The sequence below is a fragment of the Pomacea canaliculata genome, linkage group LG1 (assembly GCF_003073045.1).
Source record: "Pomacea canaliculata isolate SZHN2017 linkage group LG1, ASM307304v1, whole genome shotgun sequence".
Classification (NCBI taxonomy): Eukaryota; Metazoa; Mollusca; class Gastropoda; order Architaenioglossa; family Ampullariidae; genus Pomacea; species Pomacea canaliculata.
The window spans coordinates 11,707,936-11,728,796 of NC_037590.1; the positions used below are offsets into that span (position 1 = coordinate 11,707,936).

Consider the following 20,861-nt stretch of genomic DNA (forward strand, 5'->3'; position numbering starts at 1 on the left):
TGCCAAATCATTAAAAATATATAAGGCAACGAATAAGAATATTTTAATAACAATTTTTTTCAACCAGCCCCCTACTTACCCACCCATCCACAAAAGACGGAAAAAATTTTCCTAGTTTTAAGAGCGATGTATATCATTGCAGGATTATTTAAGTACATAAAGAAATATTGAGCAAATACATAGAAATGTCAGCTAATTATTGTTCTTTTAAACTAGTTACTCATTTAAAGCCCTTACAATTATTAAATTAATCTTATTACTGTGCTGATTAATGTGTAGTTCATATGTAAGTTGCTGTACATTTACAGTTCAAACCACAGCTTTACTCCTTCTGTCCAGTTCTGGTCAATCAGGAAGAAAGGTGTTAATGATAGCAGCCTTCAAATCTTTCCACTAGCACATCTCAGAGTGGAAGGTCAGACACATAAAGACCATGCCGGACTCTTTCATACGCTAATCATAGCTAAGTCATGCTTCACTTTCATTTGATTGCATTTGCTACACACTATCTAAAATTATTACTTTGGTAGGATAAGGCAACTGTGAAAGCAGTTTTGTCAAGATTCTTTGATTCAAATCCCTCTTTATCCATGTCAACGAAGCCAAATTCGTGTAGCTTATAAGGAATGGTATAAGCTAAGCTACACATATATTCTCAACTCCTTTTTCCATTTTGTGTACAACACTAAGAAAACTGCTAAATGCTGATTAGATGTTGCCATAGGACACTGATCTAAATGAAAGACCCTCATTGTATGAGTCAAAAATCTTCATGCATTTATACTTGCTTACAAGTAGAAAAAAAAAAAATACCATAAACATCAAACATTTGGATAAAAAGGTAGTTATTACATATCTCCACAAGAATGACACAAAGGATAAATAAATCAGAAAAAAGAAAGAACCTTGGCATCGCGTTGTTTAAGCAACTCATCTTTGCGCTCCTTTGTCAGGCTCCAAAGTGGCAAGTTAAGAATGTAATTAAAATCAGGACCACTGCTGTCCCCTGATGCTGTACTGGCATTATCATCTTCATCATCTCCTTCTGCCAAATCCTGTAAAATAAAGTATGCCAATATCCACTAGATACAGAAAAAATATATGAATGATCTGAGATGAAAAGACTATCTACTGTGTATATATGACGAAAAAGGAAAGCTAGTTCAGACCATGTGAAAGAAACATGAAGTGGAGAAAGGGGACAAATGGAAAAAAAGGAATAAAATAGTAAACTGTCAGTATCGCTGAGGATATTTTAATATGCAACAGTAAAAAGTTACAAAAGTGATCTTTACCTTTGGTGCTTTAATTGATAAAATGTATATTTTAAAGTTGAAATTTTTTACTTTAATATATATTTCCTGTATATTTCTTATTGATTACATTTGTTAGTGGCTGACTGTGTTCTGTGCAGCATAACATGTTACTGTTAGCTTCTACATATATATATTTTATTATCTTATTTTATTATTGGTTGGTCAACATAGACAGTGCAGTCTGTTTTGGCTGTGATACAAATGCTCAAATACAACTTCAAAGTATGATACCTTTTCATGCATCCACTTGTTATTGATACTGTCAGTTCTCATTATAGTAGTTCATTTGATAATTTGACAGATTTGACAGAGATCATTGCTAATGAACAGTTCTGCAGTAATGGCGGATTATACTCTTCTGTAAGTGTTAACAGATTAGTGTCCAAATCATTTTTAATTTTTCCTGTTACAATCATTAAACCAAGTTTTACTGATGCTCCAGGCTGACAAATTTCATTCATTTTATTTTTCTAATTGAAATTTGAAGCTGTACAAGTAGGGTGATGCATTTGAGACCAAAAGAGCATTCCACTGTCTCTTTTAAAAAAAGAAAACAACAAGGAAACTGACAAATAATGACCACGGGTGTTAGTAGGTTAATGATCAAACATACTTTTTCTTTGTTCTGAGTTTCTTTCCAAGCTTTGACAGGGTCAGAATCATAACCACGTCGCACCAGCATTTGAATAATCTCCCTCTTTGGCTTGTTCTCTGTTAAGAAGGGAATATATTTAGAAGACAACCTCCAAACTGTTTACATGATCACAGGCATGTCCACAATATGCAAATGCTAAGTGAGGGCAAAAACAAATGAAGCATGTTGCATTAAGCTAAAAGGGCTACTCCAACGCGTTAAGATTTATGTTTTGAGTATTTTGAAAGGGCTTTTTTAAAACCATTAACTAATAAAGCATTACACCACAAGCATAAAAATATCACTGATGTGGGTTGTGGGGAGGAGGCGGATTTCAATGATTGCAAAGACAACCTTGCACAAATGCCTGAACAACCAAGGTTCATAACTGAGCTATTTTTGATACCAACATAATTAAAAAAAATGATTTTATTAATCAAAACCAATACTATTGATCAAAAGCAGATGAGGCATACATTAACATCGTAGAATCAAAAGTTGATATTATTTAACTTTCATTGATAGCATCAGTCCACTGCTATTTTCTTGTGCAGCTAGTTTTTCAGCTTTGATTGATGATTGTAGTGGCTCAAGTATTAGTCAACTCTTCCATATGTAATTTGCAGCATTACTCCGTTCGATGTCCAAAGTTAATAACTCACCAATGACAATAGTGCCTTCTATTTTTTCCAAGATGAATCGTGCAATGTTGTCTAGTTTAAGCGTCTCAGCACTCAGCATGCCCTCAAGGTAGTGTTTTCGACGATGATAGTAGTCCAGCCGTACATCAAAAAACTCACGCAGAATCTCTTCGACCCGGTGAAAGTGTCTGATGCATCCTTTATGGTCAAACAACACCTGAATAACAAATCCAGAAATAAATCCCTTCACCTCTGGCCTTCTTGTAAATATCGAATGAAAATGTTTGAAAGATGCTGACATTCACTCTTGTTATTTTTAATTTGCCTGTCTACCCTAAGCACATTCAGAAAAAAATGTTGATGGATATTTTTAGTTCCATTTTAAAAAATTTATACATACATCCACACGACTGACAATTTAGAAACAACATATTATAAAATATAAAATGCTATCATGCAATATTTTTCTAATAAATTTATATTAAATAACAAAAGTAAACAGAAATAAAGTGCACTATTTAAAAATAAAGTAAATAAAAAATTCTTATACTATCAAGAGAATTTATTTACCAAGTGACTTCGTGTGTGGAACATATCATAATGATGGCTGCCACTTACTCGCCAAATACCAATGTTACACCAATAAGTCACCATCAACAACCAACAAGTACATGATAATTGAATATACTCTAGGTTTTTCAAGGCAAACTCGCTAAACCTTTTGTAAGAAGACCGATGTAAGACAGGGTTGCATATTATCACCAACAATCTTCCTGATGGCCATAGACTGGATTATGCGCAAGACAACCAAAGACAACAACACCGGTATCCAGTGAACCATCACCAAACAGCTAGAGGACCTGGACTTTGCAGATTACATGAGTCTCCTATCTTATCGGCAACAACATGCATAAACAAAACTGAGTAAGCTAGTAGAGGAAGCAGAGAAGACTGGCTCAAAAGTCAACAGAAGAAGACCGAAGTGATGAGAATCATCAAAAGCAGTAACTCCCCAATCCAACTTCAAGGAGAGAACATTCTGGAAACAGACCACTTCACGTATCTGGGGAGCATTGTCAACAAGGATGGTGGAGTAGATGATGACATCAAAAGCTGCATCAACAGGGCCAGGCATGTTTTTAACAGCCTACGACCCATCTGGAATTCCCGAGCATTATCCTTCTGCAGTAAGACCCACATCTTCAACACCAATGTGAAGGCAGTCCTACTGTATTGTTCTGAAACCTGGAGAGTGACAAACACAATCAATAACAAGCTCCAGACCTTTACCAACTGATGCCTACGCCATATTCTGGCAATAAGATAGCCTGAAAAGATCTCCAACCAGGTCCGCTGGCAAGCTGTTGGTGTGGCCCTATGCTCCTCAAGGAGTAACAAGGACTAAACTAACTAGGTTTTTCAAAGCCCAATCTAGTCACTGGGCGGCCCGGTGGCGCAACGGTTAGCGCTGTTAGCGCCTGTCACCAATACAGTGAAGGTTGGCTGCCCTGAGTTCATTTCTCGTCTCGGGCACGCTGTTCTTTCTCTGCACGTGGCATCTGTTTACAGGGCTGGCTGCTCTCCGCCAAGGACGGTCCCAAGCCCGGCTGAAAAAGGAGGAGGGTTGGGCGTGGGGCCAGCACCCCCACCTCGTAAAAACAAATCCTTGCTACTAAAACATCGACAACAGTAAACTGTCGTCGATGGCCTATGCACCTGGAGGTGCGAAGGGCAAAATAAAATAATAATAATCTAGTCACTACTACATTATTTGCGATCAAAGGCAGGCAGAAATCTACAGCAGTCTCTTAATGTTTTTATGTCCTTGGAGAATCAGAGGGAGTAGGCAAAAGAAAGTATACATACCATGGAGGCTGTAGATAAAGAAGTCTGCAGCTTGAAAACCTTGTGTAGACCACTTTCTTCAGCTTGTGCCAGCTTCTCTGGAGCCATTTTTACCACAAACTTAACTGTGGTGTCTGTGTGGTACTCCTTGTAGTCTCTGAAAAATATAATTCTTTGTTATGTACTTTCTGTTTTAAAGTTTCCAATTTTTCAAGAAAATGGTACAAATATCAAAGAAAATCTGGACTGGAAAAAAAAAAAGGATCTAAGATAAGAACTCACGATATGATGGAGGGTGTTTTCTCTGTGCCATGTAGCATGGGTTCCAAAACCTCCTCTTTGTAGTTCTGAGTCCAGCACCGAATAGGCAGCTCTGTAATCTCTACTGTCCTGTCATCCAAGATGGACACCTCTCCATTCATAACATAGCGATTGTCACCTAGTTCCTGAATTGAACCTCGGAAATTCTTGAAAGCTGGCACCTGGTAGATGCAAAAGATTAGTATAAAATATAAAATATGTGATAAACAAAGTAAACAGAAGACTTTTATTCACTTTTTCAAAAAAAAAGTCACACGTTTAAGTTTGGAATTCTACAGCCTCTCCCACCACTCTACCACCGTTAAAAACAAAAAAAAAAACAAAAAACAAAACCATGGTCTATTGTAGAATGCCATCAGTACTAGCACAAAATCCCATTCCTTAAATCCACCAGCAGGAACATGTATTCTGACTGACATGTTACTTCCAAAAGTAAAAGTAAAGCTTAACATACCATAGGAAGGGGATCAAGACCATCAAGCATTCGTTTTAGATTGGCAATAATCTCACGGATGTCATAGTTTGGGATCTTAGTACTCCATCCCGTGCCAATACCATCAGCTCCATTCACAAGTACCATGGGAATTATGGGACAGTACCATTCAGGCTCAATGCGCTGGTTGTCATCAAACAAATGTCTGAGCAAACCATCATCCTTAGGGTTGAACACATGTCGTGCCAGAGGACTGTGAGAGTTAAAAAAAATCTGTATGAAGACCAAGAAAAACCTTCCCAATGATACAAATCTGTATATAAAAGAAGTCTTAGTGTAACCATCTTCTTTACTGAAGGAGTCACCCGATTAAGCGCTTTGGTAAGCTCTCATGTACAAGTTTTCTGTTTACAGCAAACAGATGCTAAGATGCAGCAAGATGTTATTACCCCTGTTAAGCAAACTTTATAACAGATTTTGCCCTTTGGAAGACGTCTGTGATCATACCTGAGCATTGTGAATATGTATCTGGGACTGGCAGCATCTTTTCCACCATGGAGACGGGTACCAAACTGACCCAAAGGTTGCAACAGGTTCAGGTTATTTGAACCCACAAAATTTTGTGCAAGGTTGATGATAGTACTCATCAAGGAAACCTACACAGAACACGGCCATGCAGAGGTAACTGATTTCTTGCTGTTTTGTCAAGATGATACACAATCAGTTTTATATTATACTATTAATAATAATAAATTGTACAACTTTAAGTGCAGAATTATGCTCACAAAGGAGCATGCACACTCAGCATTTGACCAAAAAAAAAAAAAAAAAGTAGATAAATATTTAGTACATAAAGAAACAGAAAGATGGGCAATAATGAAGATACAAAGGTAACATTAGCAATGAAAGAATATCAGCAGGATAACCTCAAGAAATACAAGAAAGAACCAACTACTTCAGTGATTATGCGACTGGTCCATTTCAAAGGGTGAGTGGTTTTACAAGTATAAAAAGAGATAAGCTCTTAAGCTATAAACAGTCAAGAATCACAAAAACTGTTTACATTTACATTAATGAAATCCAGTAGATGACACTCCCATTCAAGAAATATCCATGTGTAAATAAGCTGCCTTAAAAACAGTGATAAGCTGGACAGGATTTTGGGTTTTGTAGTGCTAAATAACATAGCTACTAAAAACTAGATGGCCATTTATGGAACTAAATGGGTATAAATTTCTCTCGAATATTAGTGCACACCGGGCAAATAAAAATGCAGTTCTGCCTCTTCAATATCACGATGGAATGGGCAGTTATGATCCATAGCAATAAAGTTAACTATAAAACACCTGCAAAAAGAATGACAACAAAGGCTCACTGTATTGGTGACAAGCACTAACTGTTGTGCCACCGGACCTTTTTGTAGAGAATAATTTATTTGAGTATTGTGTGACCAAAAAAAAAAAAAATCCTGTAAGTCAGATAAGAATCAAACCATTCCAAGGTCAGAGATGTCTCAAAGAGTAAGGAGTCTTGGAAAGAGAATACAATGCAGACAGGTGAGGCTATAATAACTATTAATGAGAGAAGAATATCAGTTATTACATTGATGAGAGCAGTCTCAGTCCAATGAACATGATGACTGAGTGGTAGGGATGAGACGACAAGTTTGTAGATGTCTAGAGTTGCGTCAAAATCTAATTGATATTTTAGAGAGGAAAGACAAGTTAGAGATGGGGTAATAGTCAATGTAATACAATGACAGCTAGTATGGGCTTCTTGAACAGTGGCTCCAATGAAGTGGAAAAATGCCTCTTGATGCTGATCTGACAAGATTTGTGAAGTAAAATATCAAAACATTCAAGGTGGGTAGGCACTAACTAAATTAACTATGATCTAATATTATGTTCATGATATACTTGTTTTATAATACTTATTCAATGGATAACCTGGAATAAAGCATTTTAAAACAAATATTTAGGAAAATATAAGCAACAAAATTAAAAAAATTCTCTCACTTCACCATGATGGTAAGCAGACTGTTCTGCCACAGACCCAGCCAACTGGGCTACTTTGAGCTCCTTCTGCGTAAGATTGCGCTTGATGCAAGTGAATATAACTTTTCGCTGACCTGGTTTGAGACCATCCATTAAAGATGGAATAGAGCGTACAAGGTCCATGTTGCTAAACAGAATCAGCTCACGATTGATGAATTCACTGTAAGTGATTTGACGTGTGTCTTTTCCATACAGGTAGAGCTTTAAAAAAAAAAAATAAATAAAAAATTATTGTAAACAGAGATCAAGGGACCAATCTACATAAAGAATTTTGAAGTGTGCTTACCTGTGTTCAAGGTATGCAATTAAATCTAACCTAACAGTTTGCTGGCCTCAAAACCCACTCATGTTGCCCAGCTAAATCCATACAGGAATATACACATTTTAAATGTGCAAACTATTTCAAAAATAGTAACCTTCATAAAGAATTCTGTGCAAATTTTGTCTTCTTTAGATGGCTTGAATTATTGTAAATTTCTCTACATTATGATTACAAAGATCGCAAGAGAAATAAAGCATGCTGAAATGTATCTGACACTTGAAAGTCCTTTTATATAACAGATTCAGAAGAATATTTTTACAAAGATAGTAAATTAAACAACAGAGATGTAATATGACAACAATATTGCATCTTTTACAATTTCAGATTGGTGAAAATGCCTATGTATTTTTTAAAATAAAATTTAACCCTTTGGCTGCCTATGCATTAGTGTGCCCACTACCGAATATTCGGTCAGTAGCATGTTCTAATTGTAAAAAAGAAACTGAAGTGGCGGTTGTGTAATGGTCGGCAGATATTTGATTCCCCCTATTTATAGCACTGGCTCTGACGCCATGCTTGTTTTGATTGGCATTTTATCGGACTGGAAATAGAGCGATCCTCATCTAGAGTTTTGCAAACATTGGTTACATTGGTTAGCAAAAAAGAGCATTTTCTGCTGAATAATGTGGTATATAACTTAGCATGGGTTGAATTTAAAATAGCCAAGCTCTTCCTGGGTAAAGAGACCAACCCTTTTTCAAAAAGCTGGCACAGGCAGTCACAATGGTAGCTATAGCTAGTAATTCTGATGCAAAAGGACAGACTGACACAAATATACAGAAGCACTTAAGTAAATAATTTCTTAGATAAATTATTATCTGTCACATTCTCTTCACCAGAGACAACAAAAGACTCATCCTCTGAATAAAAACTTTCTGATTCAGAATCAGAATCCTATTCGAAATCGGAAATTCTTGACTAGATCTCAAATCAAAATGAAAGAACCACTCACAACCACGTTCGCATAGTGAAAGTGAAAGACAGGAAACAACACAGTCTTTGGTGTTCTGGGGAATAATACGTACACTTGGTCTTCAAACCCTGATAGCGACAAACTAGAGAGTATATTTGTATTTGCATGGGACTTCAGCATCTGTTTTGTCTTAATGTCACCAGATCTTCAATCATAAGTATATTACTTTTCCCACTAAAGGACACACCTCAGGCAATCCCATTTCTGCCCGTCTCTTGCGTTCCTCCATGTAGTTGGTAAGCCATTCTTTACGTTCTTCAATCTTCTTCTTACTGAAAGCAAGGTTGATAGAAGCGTCATCATCAAGTCCTCCATAACGAAATGGAATCCGATGCCTCACCATGTCCTGAAAGTAGTCTTTGGCCTCCTTTGAAGTGGAGGTACCCAAACCTGTGTGGCAAGACACAATGGTTTAGTGTAAAACTTTTTGAATAAGTTGATTAAGCAGCACCGAGTGAGCCCAAATATTTAAATGTATGATATATAACTGGCACAGCTGCATATGGTTTTAATAGCTACTACTTTAGTGTATCTCATAGATTTTTTAAAATTCATGTATTCATATAGAAATTATACACTATCTGAAACTCCCCATCCCCACTTACAAATTTGATATTTTCTACTCATCCGTTATGCAGTTTTCAAAACCCCTGCATCTAAATAGCTTCAAGTAAATAGTTACTTATCTTTTAATTAGCACATTTTTATTTTCGTAACTGAGCACACTTCCCTAGACAGTTTTAACTACCCACTGTGATTAACAAAGTTGGTCATTATCACCGTCACTGACAACCACAACAAACTCAAATCACACCTATAGGCTGAGGATTTAGAAAGTAGTTTTTTTTTCTTGGTGAGTTTGTCAGAATAATACCTGTGTAGCTGACCAACAACATCCCACACCTTCCCTGTCAACACAAATACAATATCAGGTCTGAAAGCAGAAGATATGTCTGAATGAAAGACCTTTGTAGTACTTGACTTTCCAAGTATGCCAGTTGTCAGTTGTCCGCTTCCACTCTTCAAATTCTGGCAAGCTGAAGAAGGAAAGTTCAGTCTTTCCCTTAAAGACCTGATTAGAAAAAAAAAAATCCAAAAACTTTTGATATTCTTTAGTGTCAACACTAAAAACAATATCTTCCAAAAAAAAAAAAGTTCATATCAAACTGAAACCAGACTGCCTACAAAATTTGTGTTAATACCATTAGAAAACTTTATATTTCATTCTGCACTAGAAACTTACCTTGACAATAGGAGTGATAAATTCTTCCACAAAATTGTGTTGCAACAAATTAGGCCAGAAGTGATGTACAAAGTTTATAAGCAGGCCTTTAATGTGGGATCCATCTTGATCCTGATCCGTCATTATCATCAGTTTCCCATAGCGCAGGGTCCGCAGTTTCTCTGCTGTGTCATACGTTTCTTTGAAGTGAAGTCCTAGGATCTTGATTATGTTGTTGATTTCAGCATTGTCCATGATCTACAAGCAGAGTATTTAGAAAGTGTGAAATATTCAGAGCATGAATGGAAGAAATGGGGAAAGTGGGGTCAGATATTTTGAACTCTGCTGAAAATGCCAAAATCACAAATGATAGCTTTATATATTTGGTTTCCTTTTACAACTTAAAGTTATTCACAAAGATGTTTGTGGATCAGAAAAAAAAGTGATAATTCAATAAAATAAAAGAAGCATACATTCTGAATCGGGTGAGAAACATCTTCAACAAAAGCTAAGATGCAACATAGGCTGTCTTGTGCTAACACGCTAAAAACAATGCCACGATCATAAATGATTTGCATTTAGCTTCTGCGAACTGACCTGTTTATGGGTTGCCTCTCTCACATTGAGCAATTTACCCCTCAATGGAAAAACACCATAGTGATCACGCCCAATAACTCCCAGACCAGCAACTGCCAATGATTTAGCGGAATCTCCCTCTGTCAGAATCAGTGTACAGCGCTCTGAGTTTCGTGTACCGGCATCATTTGCATCATCCAGCTTGGGAATGCCTTTCAGTTTGGAATGCTTAGATGCATGGCACTTTTGGTTTAGCTGTGCTTGAGCTTTAAACTTCATCCAGCTCAGAACACTCTCTACAATGCCACATTTATTTACCTGGAAGAATGAAGGAGAAATAAAAATAATAATCCCCAAGAATTACATTCTCGCCTAAGCAGAAATACACTAATGATATATAAAACAGGGATTTTTCTCAAAGTATTTTTCATAAGATAGTCTAAACAGTTATTTCTAGACCAGTACTTACCACCCCCCCCCCTACACACAAATCACATGGACAGTATGCACTATAATACAAGAAATTTTTATAAAAACAAAAACATAGGGATTTGATCCAAACCACACCTAAAACATAATAGGCAATCTTGCCTAACTAAGCTTATATCTCTTTAATAAATTTAACTTCTAGGAATTAAGGACAAATAACTCACCTGAAGGATAAACTTGTCACTAAGCTGGCATTTTGAACCAAAGGACTTTGCCTGCTTGGTCATATTTTCTTTTGTCTGTGAGTCAAATGTGGGATTCTCTATCAGACAGTTTACGAACACCCACAAATGACTTTTTACCTGCAAAATACAACGAAAACAATGTGGCATATTTTGGCACAGCTCAAAATTTGTTTTCTTGGAGGAAAAACAAAATCTGTTCATTAAAAGTTTTTAGATTAACACAGAAGCATACAAGAAAGGGCTCATTACATTATATTTATAGGTGTTATGAACATTTTCAGATACAGCTATTGCAATTACAGCCATACAAAAACTTACTCCAACCATTCACTAAGTCTGGGTAAGAACTTTAAGAACATTTTATGTGCCCTAAAGTGATGGACTGATCTGCAAATAGTTACCAGATTAAAGAAAACAGGAAAAAAAAAAAAAAACCCTCCTGAGCAATGCAATGTGTGAAACAGCAAAGGAAGGTACCTGAAAGGGCCTTATGTTGATGCCATCTTTATTCTTCTTCTTTATGACTTCTAATAACTTGGTCACACACTGGTCAGCTACATAGTCTACATGGCGCCCACCCTTAAAAAGACAAAATCAGACACCAACACTGTTAACCAGTCACATAAGCGTGCTTCATTCACATAAAAATATCAAAATATTTCAATTTAACTGCAGTTATAACAAGTCAGTGAAGACTAAAAATAACATCAATTTAAAAAACAAGTTAGCACACAACTGTTTTAAACTCTCTAGCAACAAGGCTTCTTATATTTATGAAACCTTCATATAATACTGCACAGAAACACTAATGCATGCAACATCCAACCCTACTAAAAAATGTTTCTACATAAAGCATGACAATTTGACTTCCAAAAGATCTAGGATCTAGTACTGAGCAAACTTTTAAGTACGATGTTTCCAAAAGGGGCCATAAAAACAAATGAAAGCTAGAGGTACAAAGCTGAGAAAAAGGTAAGAAACCCTGTTTGTAAACTTCTTTTTGAACAAGAATTCTCTCCATCTACTTTTCCTTAGAAAATCTAGCACAACCTTGATTAGCATTAGCTGTTCTTTGTGACACATGTATACACTACAAACAAAAAGGTGTATTAATTTTGTTTTTTAACCTGAAAGTGATGCATCAACCATAACCTTACACATTACCTTTGTGGTGGCAATGCTATTTACAAAGCTGACTTGCTGAAAACCACTGTCACTCAAGGCAACACCAACTTCCCAGCGTGGGTTTACATGTTCATACACAACCTTTAGAGGCTGACCTGCTTCATCAGTCTTGTCCTTTAAGTACAAATCCATGTAATCACGGAAGTTCTTGACCTGCAACAATAATGTCACAATGTATTATCCTGTACAAAAAAACAAAAAGAAAAAAAAAAAACCCAACAAAAAAACAAAAACAAAACAAAACAAAACCAACAAAAAACAAACGAATTCAAGAAATCTGCATAATTTCAGCATCCTTAAATCTTACTGAAAAATATTATATAACATGTCCTCTTTAACCATATATCCTCTTTCACTTACAGGAATTTTCTTTCCATTCAAGAATACTTTGACACCTCGTGTAGAGGCTGCCACATCGTAGGCACGGCGAGTGAATAGAGCAACAATGTCTCGGTCAAGCACAGTCATACCAAACTTGCTGAGATCTGGGTGGAAGGTCACACATGTGAAGTCATGTTCCTTTGACTCGGTAATAGTGGGATCTTTGGTTTTTGTCATGTTGTCTGTCCAAGTCTGTAATAAGAGAAAGAACATATTTAAGACTTTATGGTTGTGAAATATATTTGTTCAGGCAGTTAGACGTTAGAAACTATGGCTAAAAAAAAAAATGTTCTGCAATCAAGATTTCACTCTTCTTTCCAAACCCATACTCACCCAAATGTTTATCAAAGATCTACAGACTGTTGTATTACATTTAACTAAATCTTAATGTAGGAATTAGAGTGAAATATATAAGTGGTAGGAAATACACATACATACCTGTTTGAATGCTTTGCGGTAATCACCAGAAGAAGTTTCAACAATAAATTTTGTGCTAAAGATGTTGCAGAGTTTTGCACCATATCCATTGCGACCACCTGAAACAATGTCGTTCACAAAACATCAAAGTTAATGAGTAAATATCACATTTCCCAAAGAACGTCATCTTCAAGAATCAGGCATTTGAACTGGCCATGGTAATATTAAACTAACCAATGGATCACTGTTATGATCCAAGTTGAAAAAAATGCCAAAAAGGTTGTGTACATCTATACATAAAAGTTTTGAAACTAAAGCCGCCATACCATTATATGACATAATGTGCAGAATTGCATGATACAGTAAAACCTCCATATTAAAACTCGCTAAAATCCACCAAAATCAAGTCAAAACAGACAGGATATAGTAAGGAAATCAACCTTTCCATTTTCATTCCAGGAACCATGACTTAAAGACCTATAAATTAAATTAAATATCAAAACAAAGCTATTAAAAAAATTAAAATGCTTCATCATCTCTGCTTTTGTTTGGTCAAGCTTATTCTGTCACTGTTGTGCTTGACTAAAGATTATTAGGGGGAAATAATTCTCCAGATAGAGTAACTGATCAATACTCCTGTACCATGTACTAAAGTCTTTAGCCAGTAGGTAAAAATGACTGAAAATATCGGTACTGCAGAACTTTATTTCTATGTACCATCACAATTCAGTTAAAATATATAAACCATTTCTATTTTTATATCATTGTCAATAATTGAAGGTAAGAGAAATCAAGAAAATCTACCACCATGTAAGAAACCGAGAAAGGCAAACTGGTCGCATGAAAATGAAGTGCTAAACACACTTACAACATAGCTGTGACATGTATCCCGATTCACAGTTTTTAAATCCACTTATCATTGATAATATCCAGAATGTCATGACAGCGAAATTGTAATCTTTGATATAATGCTAAGTTATGTCATGAATTGATTGGATTAGTTCAAATTTCTATTTCTGGTTCACAGAGAATCAAGTATCAAGTAGCCATCTTTAGCTGGCCTCAAGCGAATTAAAGGCTAGCTTCTAGGGTGGATCCCCTGTGGGACCCCGGGGTATGCTTGCCTAGCAAGCATTGTAAGAATAGGGTCCCTGCCATCCAGCCAGGCATGTCGTAAGAGGCGACTAAGGTGGACACCTCACCTAGAGGTAAAATAGGTTGTGGTAGGGCTAACAACCCCACCATGTAAAAAAATCATGTTACAGAAACTAAAACCAGAGAACTCGTCACAGATGGCGAAGGTAATGAAGCACACCAGGAGACTGGACTAATGACGGACGACAGCCAAACCCGAAAGGGAGCTGGCGCCCCGACAGCGGATTTACTGAAGCCGAGGCAAAAGTTGAGGGTGGGGTGCTGGAACGTCAGACCTTGTACCAGACTGGCAGGATGCTCCAATTAGTCAAGGAGTTTGACAACTACAACTTGGACATCCTGGGAGTCAGTGAGGTCAGATGGACCGGCACGGGAAAGAGGAGACTAGCGTCAGGACATACCATCTTGTTCTCAGGAAGATCAGACGCTCAGCACTCTGAAGGAGTAGCTCTACTCCTCAACAAGAAAACTGAAAAGGCACTGCTGGAATGGAAGCCTTACGGACCCAGGCTTTTGAGAGCAAGATTCCATTCAAAGTACACCAAGCTGACAGTGCTAGCTTGCTATGCACCAACAAATGACTCTGAGGCAGAAGACAAGGATGCTTTTTACGATCAGCTCCAGGCAGCCTCAGAAAGCGTTCCAGCCCACGACATGTTGCTCATCATCGGCGATCTCAATGCCAAGGTGGGAAGTGACAACACCTGCAGGGAGCATGTCATGGGCAAACATGGAATCGGAACCATCAATGACAACGGAGAGAGACTGGCAGACTTTTGTGAAGAAAACAACCTACTGATTGGAGGCACACTCTTCCCACACAAAGACATCCACAAGGCAACATGGACATCACCAGATGGGATCACAAAGAACCAGATAGACCATGTCATCATCAACCGAAAATGGAGGAGCTCACTTCAAGATGTTAGAGCCTACAGAGGAGCAGACATTGCCAGTGACCACACTCTTGTGATAGCCACAGTTTCTCTGAAGCTGCGTCGATCACGAGGAAAACAGGCACGTCAGCAGAGAGTGGACTCCGGCAAACTAAAAAATCCAGCCACTGAAAGGGCCTTTGCTATGGAAGTAAAGAACAGGTTCCAAGCACTAGGAGACCAACAAGAGATGACCTTAGACGACTTCAATCGAGTCTTACAGGAATCAGGAGAGAAGATACTGGGCTTCCAACGGAAAAAGAAAGAACAGTGGATCAGAGAAGAGACATGGAAGAAGATAGAAGAGAGAAAGTCAGCCAAACAAAGAATCAACAGCACCAGATCTGAACGCCTGAAGGAACAACTCAGACAAAGATATACAAAACTAAACAAAGAGGTAAAGAGGATGGCAAGAACCGACAAAAGAGACCATATAGAGAAACTGGCAGATGAAGCAGAAAATGCAGCAAGTAAAAATGACCTGAAGACACTGTACAAGATTAACAAACAACTAAACAACGGGTTTAAGAACAGTGATGTGCCAGTGAAAGACGTGAACGGTAATGTCGTCGAGGGAGAAGCAGGAAGACTACAGCGCTGGAGGGAACATTTTGAGTCGGTTCTGAACAGACCAGATCCCCCTCAGCTTGCAGACATCCAGCCAGCAGCTATAGACCTTGACATCTGCACAGACCCACCAAGCCTGGAAGAAGTGACAGCAGCAGTCAAGACAATGAAGAGCGGCAAAGCACCAGGGGCAGATGGAATAACAGCAGAGATGTTGAAAGCAGATATAAATGTGACAGCTCCCAAGCTGACTGAAATCTTCAGGCAAATTTGGGAATCAGGGCAGGTCCCTGTTGCGTGGAAGACAGGGCTCATCTTCAAGTTACCCAAGAAAGGAGATCTTGGAGACTGCAATAATTGGAGGGGCATAACACTTCTTTCCCTCACCAGCAAGGTCTTCAGCAAGATTGTTTTGTCAAGACTGACGGCAACTCTTGAGAAAGACCTCCGACCACAGCAAGCAGGATTTCGCCCTGGGCGATCCTGCTCCGAACACATCTTCATTCTGCGACAGATTCTGGAGCAGAGCAACGAATGGAACACACCGCTGTACATCAATTTCATCGACCTGGAGAAGGCTTTTGACAGCATCCACCGCGAGTCCTTATGGAAGATCCTGAGGCATTACGGAGTCCCTGCAAAACTTGTTCAGGTCATTGCAATGCTGTACAGCGATTTCAAATCCCAGGTTGTCTGTGACACTGAGCTCACAGACCCCTTCAACGTCAGTACCGGGGTGAAGCAGGGCTGCATTCTGTCGCCGTTCCTCTTCATCCTGGCCATGGACTGGATCATGAAGACTTCCACCGACAGTGAGAGGAGAGGGATCAGATGGACCATGACTATGACGGCAACAACAGCGCTGGAAGACTTAGACTTTGCTGATGACATTGCCCTGCTGTCACACCGCCACCAAGACATGCAGGAAAAAACAAAGGCCTTCTCAGAAACAGCTGGAAACCTTGGCTTGAAGGTCAGCACAAAGAAAACGAAAAGTATGAGAGTGAACGCCAGAGTCCAAGACAGCATCAAACTAAATGGTGAAGAGATTGAGGAAGTTGACAGTTTCACCTATCTTGGGTCCAAAATGTCAAACACCGGGGATGCGGAGGTGGAGATTCGAGCCCGACTGGCGAAAGCCAGCCAGGCCTTCGCCTCACTCAGGAGCACATGGAAGGCAAAAAACATCAGCCAGAAGATCAAGCTGAGAATCTTCAAGTCAAATGTGATCAGCACCCTCCTTTACGGATCAGAATCTTGGAAGATGACCAAAACCATCAGTAACAAGCTTGACGTCTTCCAAAACAGATGCCTCAGGCGCATACTTAACATCTTTTGGCCAAACACCATCACCAACGAAGAACTCCACCGAAGAACTGAAACCGAGTCCATCACTACGCAGGTTCAACGAAGGCGTTGGCGATGGATTGGACATGTGCTCCGCCAGCAGACAGCAGACCTCTCCAGAGTCGCCCTACGATGGACTCCAGACGGCCGAAGAAAACGAGGCCGCCCAAAGGAAACTTGGAGAAGAACAGTGGAAAGGGAGATGAAGGGAAAGGGCTGGACATGGGGTCACCTAGAGCGGGTTTCAGCCGATCGACATCGGTGGCGGACTCTGGTTGAGGCCTTATGTGCAACCTGATGCACGAAGAGGAATAGATAGATAGATAGATCTAGGGTGGATCAGATGGCGAGAAGGGCCGAAGAGATAAGACTCACTCTTTACCACATTTAGAGACTCAACTGACCTTTACCAACCTCTAAGTGGCTTCGCGGCATGATAAAACTTCGGTCTATGGTTCATCATAATGAGCAAACAGTCTTTCAAAATTTACTAATTTATTTTACATGATTTCTGAAGAAAATCGTAACAGAGTACATGGTTGACCAGAAGCAGTTTACTTTAATGTTCTTAAAAAAAAAAAAAAAAAACCTTGACCACTGCAAAAAGGCATAATAGAGCACAAATTGCTGGTCATAAGGTCAGTTGGGGAGGTAGTCGGAATAGACATGATGTTTGTATGGTAAAATAAGTCAGTGAAAATTTCTGGATCATTATTTGGTAAGTTCTTAATAAAGAGGTTTTACTGTATCAACATCTGCAGGAGAAATTGTAGCAACATCATATGGTCTATAACATACTGCTTCATTGATGTTGCCACATAGCATTTAAGTTCTTCACCTTAAGGCTGTCATAATTTTGGAAATGCTACCACCTTTTTTCCTTTCTTTTTTTGTTGCAAGTAATTAAAGTCAAGTGACTTCCATTTCTACAGCCTTAATTTATTATTCACCTTCAGGTAGAAGAGCTACTTTTTGTCTGCATCTACAATTCATTCCTGCATTATGACTTGGACAAAAAAAGTTTCTTTTTCAGTGGAGATTTAAGTTCTGGCAGAGTGATTTTTGTTTTTGGGATGGTGGTGGGGAAAGCTATAGGATTTAATATTTAGTTATTAATATAACCAATTATTTTTTTAGAAGAGATGGAAGAGTAGGGCAAGCTTAAGACTTTAGCAATTAATTTCTCTTGTTCTTTTCTCATCAAAGAACTGTTATTATTTTCCTTTTTTGTTTTTTTTTGGGGGGGGGGGGTGGAAACGGGGGTTGGTTGGTAAAAGTTTAACACCATGTCAGCAACCAAAGCTATCTCATGACAAGTGGAAGTGGGGTTAAAAGGGGAAAGGAGCTTCGTTCCCGTTAAAATTACATTGCTTACCAGTTACTTTCTGCTCGCTGTCATCATAGTTGCTCGATGTAAGTAGGTGCCCAAAGATCATAGTGGGCACATACATCTTCTCTGTTTTATGCTCCACAACGGGAATGCCCTTTCCATTGTTCCAGATTTTTATCTTGTTGTTTTCACTGTAAATACAGCCAAAGACTTTAATATCTTTTTGTTGTCTTTATGGTTAAAAAGCAACTTAGCCATTCTTTGTAAACTCTCTACCACCCAAAACCTGATAAATATCTCAAGAACATGCTTTTAAATCAATGTGGTGATTTACTTACGGATCAATGTCAATCTTTATGCTGTTCATCTCTGGATCCCGTACTTTGTTGTCAGCAGCATTCACTATAAAACACACATGCATAATCTACACATACAAGCATTTAATTGTACACTTGTTTAGTTATGCAGTATGTATTCCAGGCATTAAAAATAAACTTTTTAACCTGCTTAGTTTCTATCTCTTCTCAATGACTTGCATAGAATGACTTATTTCTACTGATGGATTATTTTAAAAGTTGTCTTTTCATCCCTTTAAAAGTGAATCTTTCCTTGTCATGCTTTTTATGATTAAGCCAAAAATATATATAAATATATATTACCAATAATTTCATCAAATATCTTGTATAATCCAGGAACAAACGAGATGTCTCGCTGCACCATACGAGTACCATCTTCATCCATCACCCACATTGACTACAGAAGAGAAAAAAAAATCTTGAGTGAGCAAAATGAAAATGTAAGATCTCCTGTTACAACAGTTAATAGTTAAACAAGTAAAGTACAATAAAAATTGCTTAGTCACAATTATTCTATCATTTATCTTCTTCTTATTCCTCTTCACCCCCAGTGGAGCATAGGGTCGAACCTACACCACACCATTGCATACGGTTCTGGGCGTCTCTTTCCAGTTGGGTCCATGTCATGACAGCTGCCTCCGCCTCACTGTGGACCAACCCCCCTTATGTCAGTCTGGGTCTCCCAACCCTGTGTTGCTCTGTAGGTTCCAGCCAAGAGTTTGTCTTGTTAAATTGTTGGCCAGCTTTTGTAGGGTGTGACTGATCCAGCCCCACTTCCGCTTCTTGATGTCTTGGCTGGCAGGTTTTTGGTTAGTTCTCTCCCACAGGTCTGTAAAGGAGATCTTCTCAGGCCATTTGATGTTGAGGATATGGCACAGACATCTGTTGACAAATGTCTCAATCTTGTTGGTGATGATGTTTGTCACACGCCATATCTTCAATCCACATGACTTTACATTTGCGTTGAAGATTTGGATCTTGGTATGTACTGATAATGTCCTGGAGTTCTAGATACGATGTGGAATGCAAGTCTGGCTTTATTTATTTGGCTTCTTACATCTTCACCTCCATCCCCATCTTTGCTGACTATGTCAAGGTAGGTGAAACGGTCAGAATCTGTAATATATATCCTATGTAGTTGGAGTGGGGATTCTTGATTGTTGGTGACCCAGATTACCTGTCTTCTTAATATTGCCAGGCCAGTCATTTCTGTTCCTTCTGAGAGCCGAGTGAGCTTTGTCTGTGCATGTTGCTGCTTGTGGGACAACAGGCTAATGTCATCTGCAAAGTCGAGATCCTCAAGTTGCATGGCGAAGCTCCACTAATGCCCGTTTTGCTGTTAGAGGTTCTTCTTCTCATGATCCAGTCTATAACAATCAGGAAGATTGTTGGCAAGAGCATACAACCTTGGCTCACTGCGAAGGAGTCGGTCAGCTTCCCTCTATGGATCACCTGGCATGTCGAGTCGTCATAAAGCTGCTCAAGCTTTTTTCCCCAGATATCAGTAGATATAGGCAATATAAAACTAACCTGTTGGTCTTTAAGATAACTGTAATGATTGATACTAGCATAATTTTATATTGCCTGTTGATATATGAAAAACAAACAAACAAACTGCAAACCATTCAGGTTGGTCTTTAATTACACTGCTTGTCCATTTCCTACTGTCTCTGCTCAATCCATCAAAGGTTTACTTGCGCTCCCTTCTCCCACTCCTTACAGCAAAGCAGTACGAATTCTACATAAGCAGATATATATATATACACACAAACTATGCTTCTTAGCTGCCAGTGATAGTACTCACTTGTGTCACGCTCTCCACAGAACCAATGTAGGTGTCTGGCCGTAGCAGAATATGTTCTAGCTGGGTTTTCTTTTGATAGATCCGTTCTACTGACAGGCGTTTGTCATCTCCTTTACTGACTTTTGCATTAACATCACCAGCACCAATGGTTCCCATGTCATCGTTTTCTATCAAATGCAGATTTGTAGTTTTTTTACCCTTTTTAGCCAATGGTCCATCCGGCTTTGAACCTTCTTGCATGTTGTCAAATAAAGTCTGTTAAAACCATGATTAGCACAAGATCAGTGAAGTACAAGATTACAGAAGCATTTAGGCATACAAATAATTACCACAAAATTTACATTTATAAAGATGGTAAAAATATACCTGGAGT

The 20,861-nt window shown here is 38.5% G+C and overlaps 1 protein-coding gene across 4 annotated transcripts in view; it reads right to left on the reverse strand.

Annotated features, from left to right (window-relative positions):
- LOC112571986 (DNA topoisomerase 2-alpha-like) overlaps positions 1–20,861 on the reverse strand; it is a 32,903-nt gene that overhangs the window by 10,252 nt on the left and 1,790 nt on the right. For all 4 annotated transcript variants that reach the window (XM_025251468.1, XM_025251459.1, XM_025251450.1 and 1 more), the window contains 21 exons: positions 20,489–20,743; positions 18,988–19,081; positions 18,667–18,730; positions 18,374–18,519; positions 13,016–13,113; positions 12,557–12,769; positions 12,176–12,349; positions 11,489–11,590; positions 10,991–11,128; positions 10,359–10,655; positions 9,783–10,019; positions 9,506–9,611; positions 8,727–8,929; positions 7,206–7,445; positions 5,698–5,846; positions 5,212–5,443; positions 4,719–4,918; positions 4,458–4,593; positions 2,613–2,808; positions 1,930–2,027; positions 906–1,055 (listed from right to left, as the gene is read on the reverse strand). In XM_025251468.1, the coding sequence (XP_025107253.1) occupies positions 906–1,055; positions 1,930–2,027; positions 2,613–2,808; positions 4,458–4,593; positions 4,719–4,918; positions 5,212–5,443; positions 5,698–5,846; positions 7,206–7,445; positions 8,727–8,929; positions 9,506–9,611; positions 9,783–10,019; positions 10,359–10,655; positions 10,991–11,128; positions 11,489–11,590; positions 12,176–12,349; positions 12,557–12,769; positions 13,016–13,113; positions 18,374–18,519; positions 18,667–18,730; positions 18,988–19,081; positions 20,489–20,743 (3,528 nt within the window). The remainder of the gene's footprint in view (positions 1–905; positions 1,056–1,929; positions 2,028–2,612; positions 2,809–4,457; positions 4,594–4,718; positions 4,919–5,211; positions 5,444–5,697; positions 5,847–7,205; positions 7,446–8,726; positions 8,930–9,505; positions 9,612–9,782; positions 10,020–10,358; positions 10,656–10,990; positions 11,129–11,488; positions 11,591–12,175; positions 12,350–12,556; positions 12,770–13,015; positions 13,114–18,373; positions 18,520–18,666; positions 18,731–18,987; positions 19,082–20,488; positions 20,744–20,861) is intronic.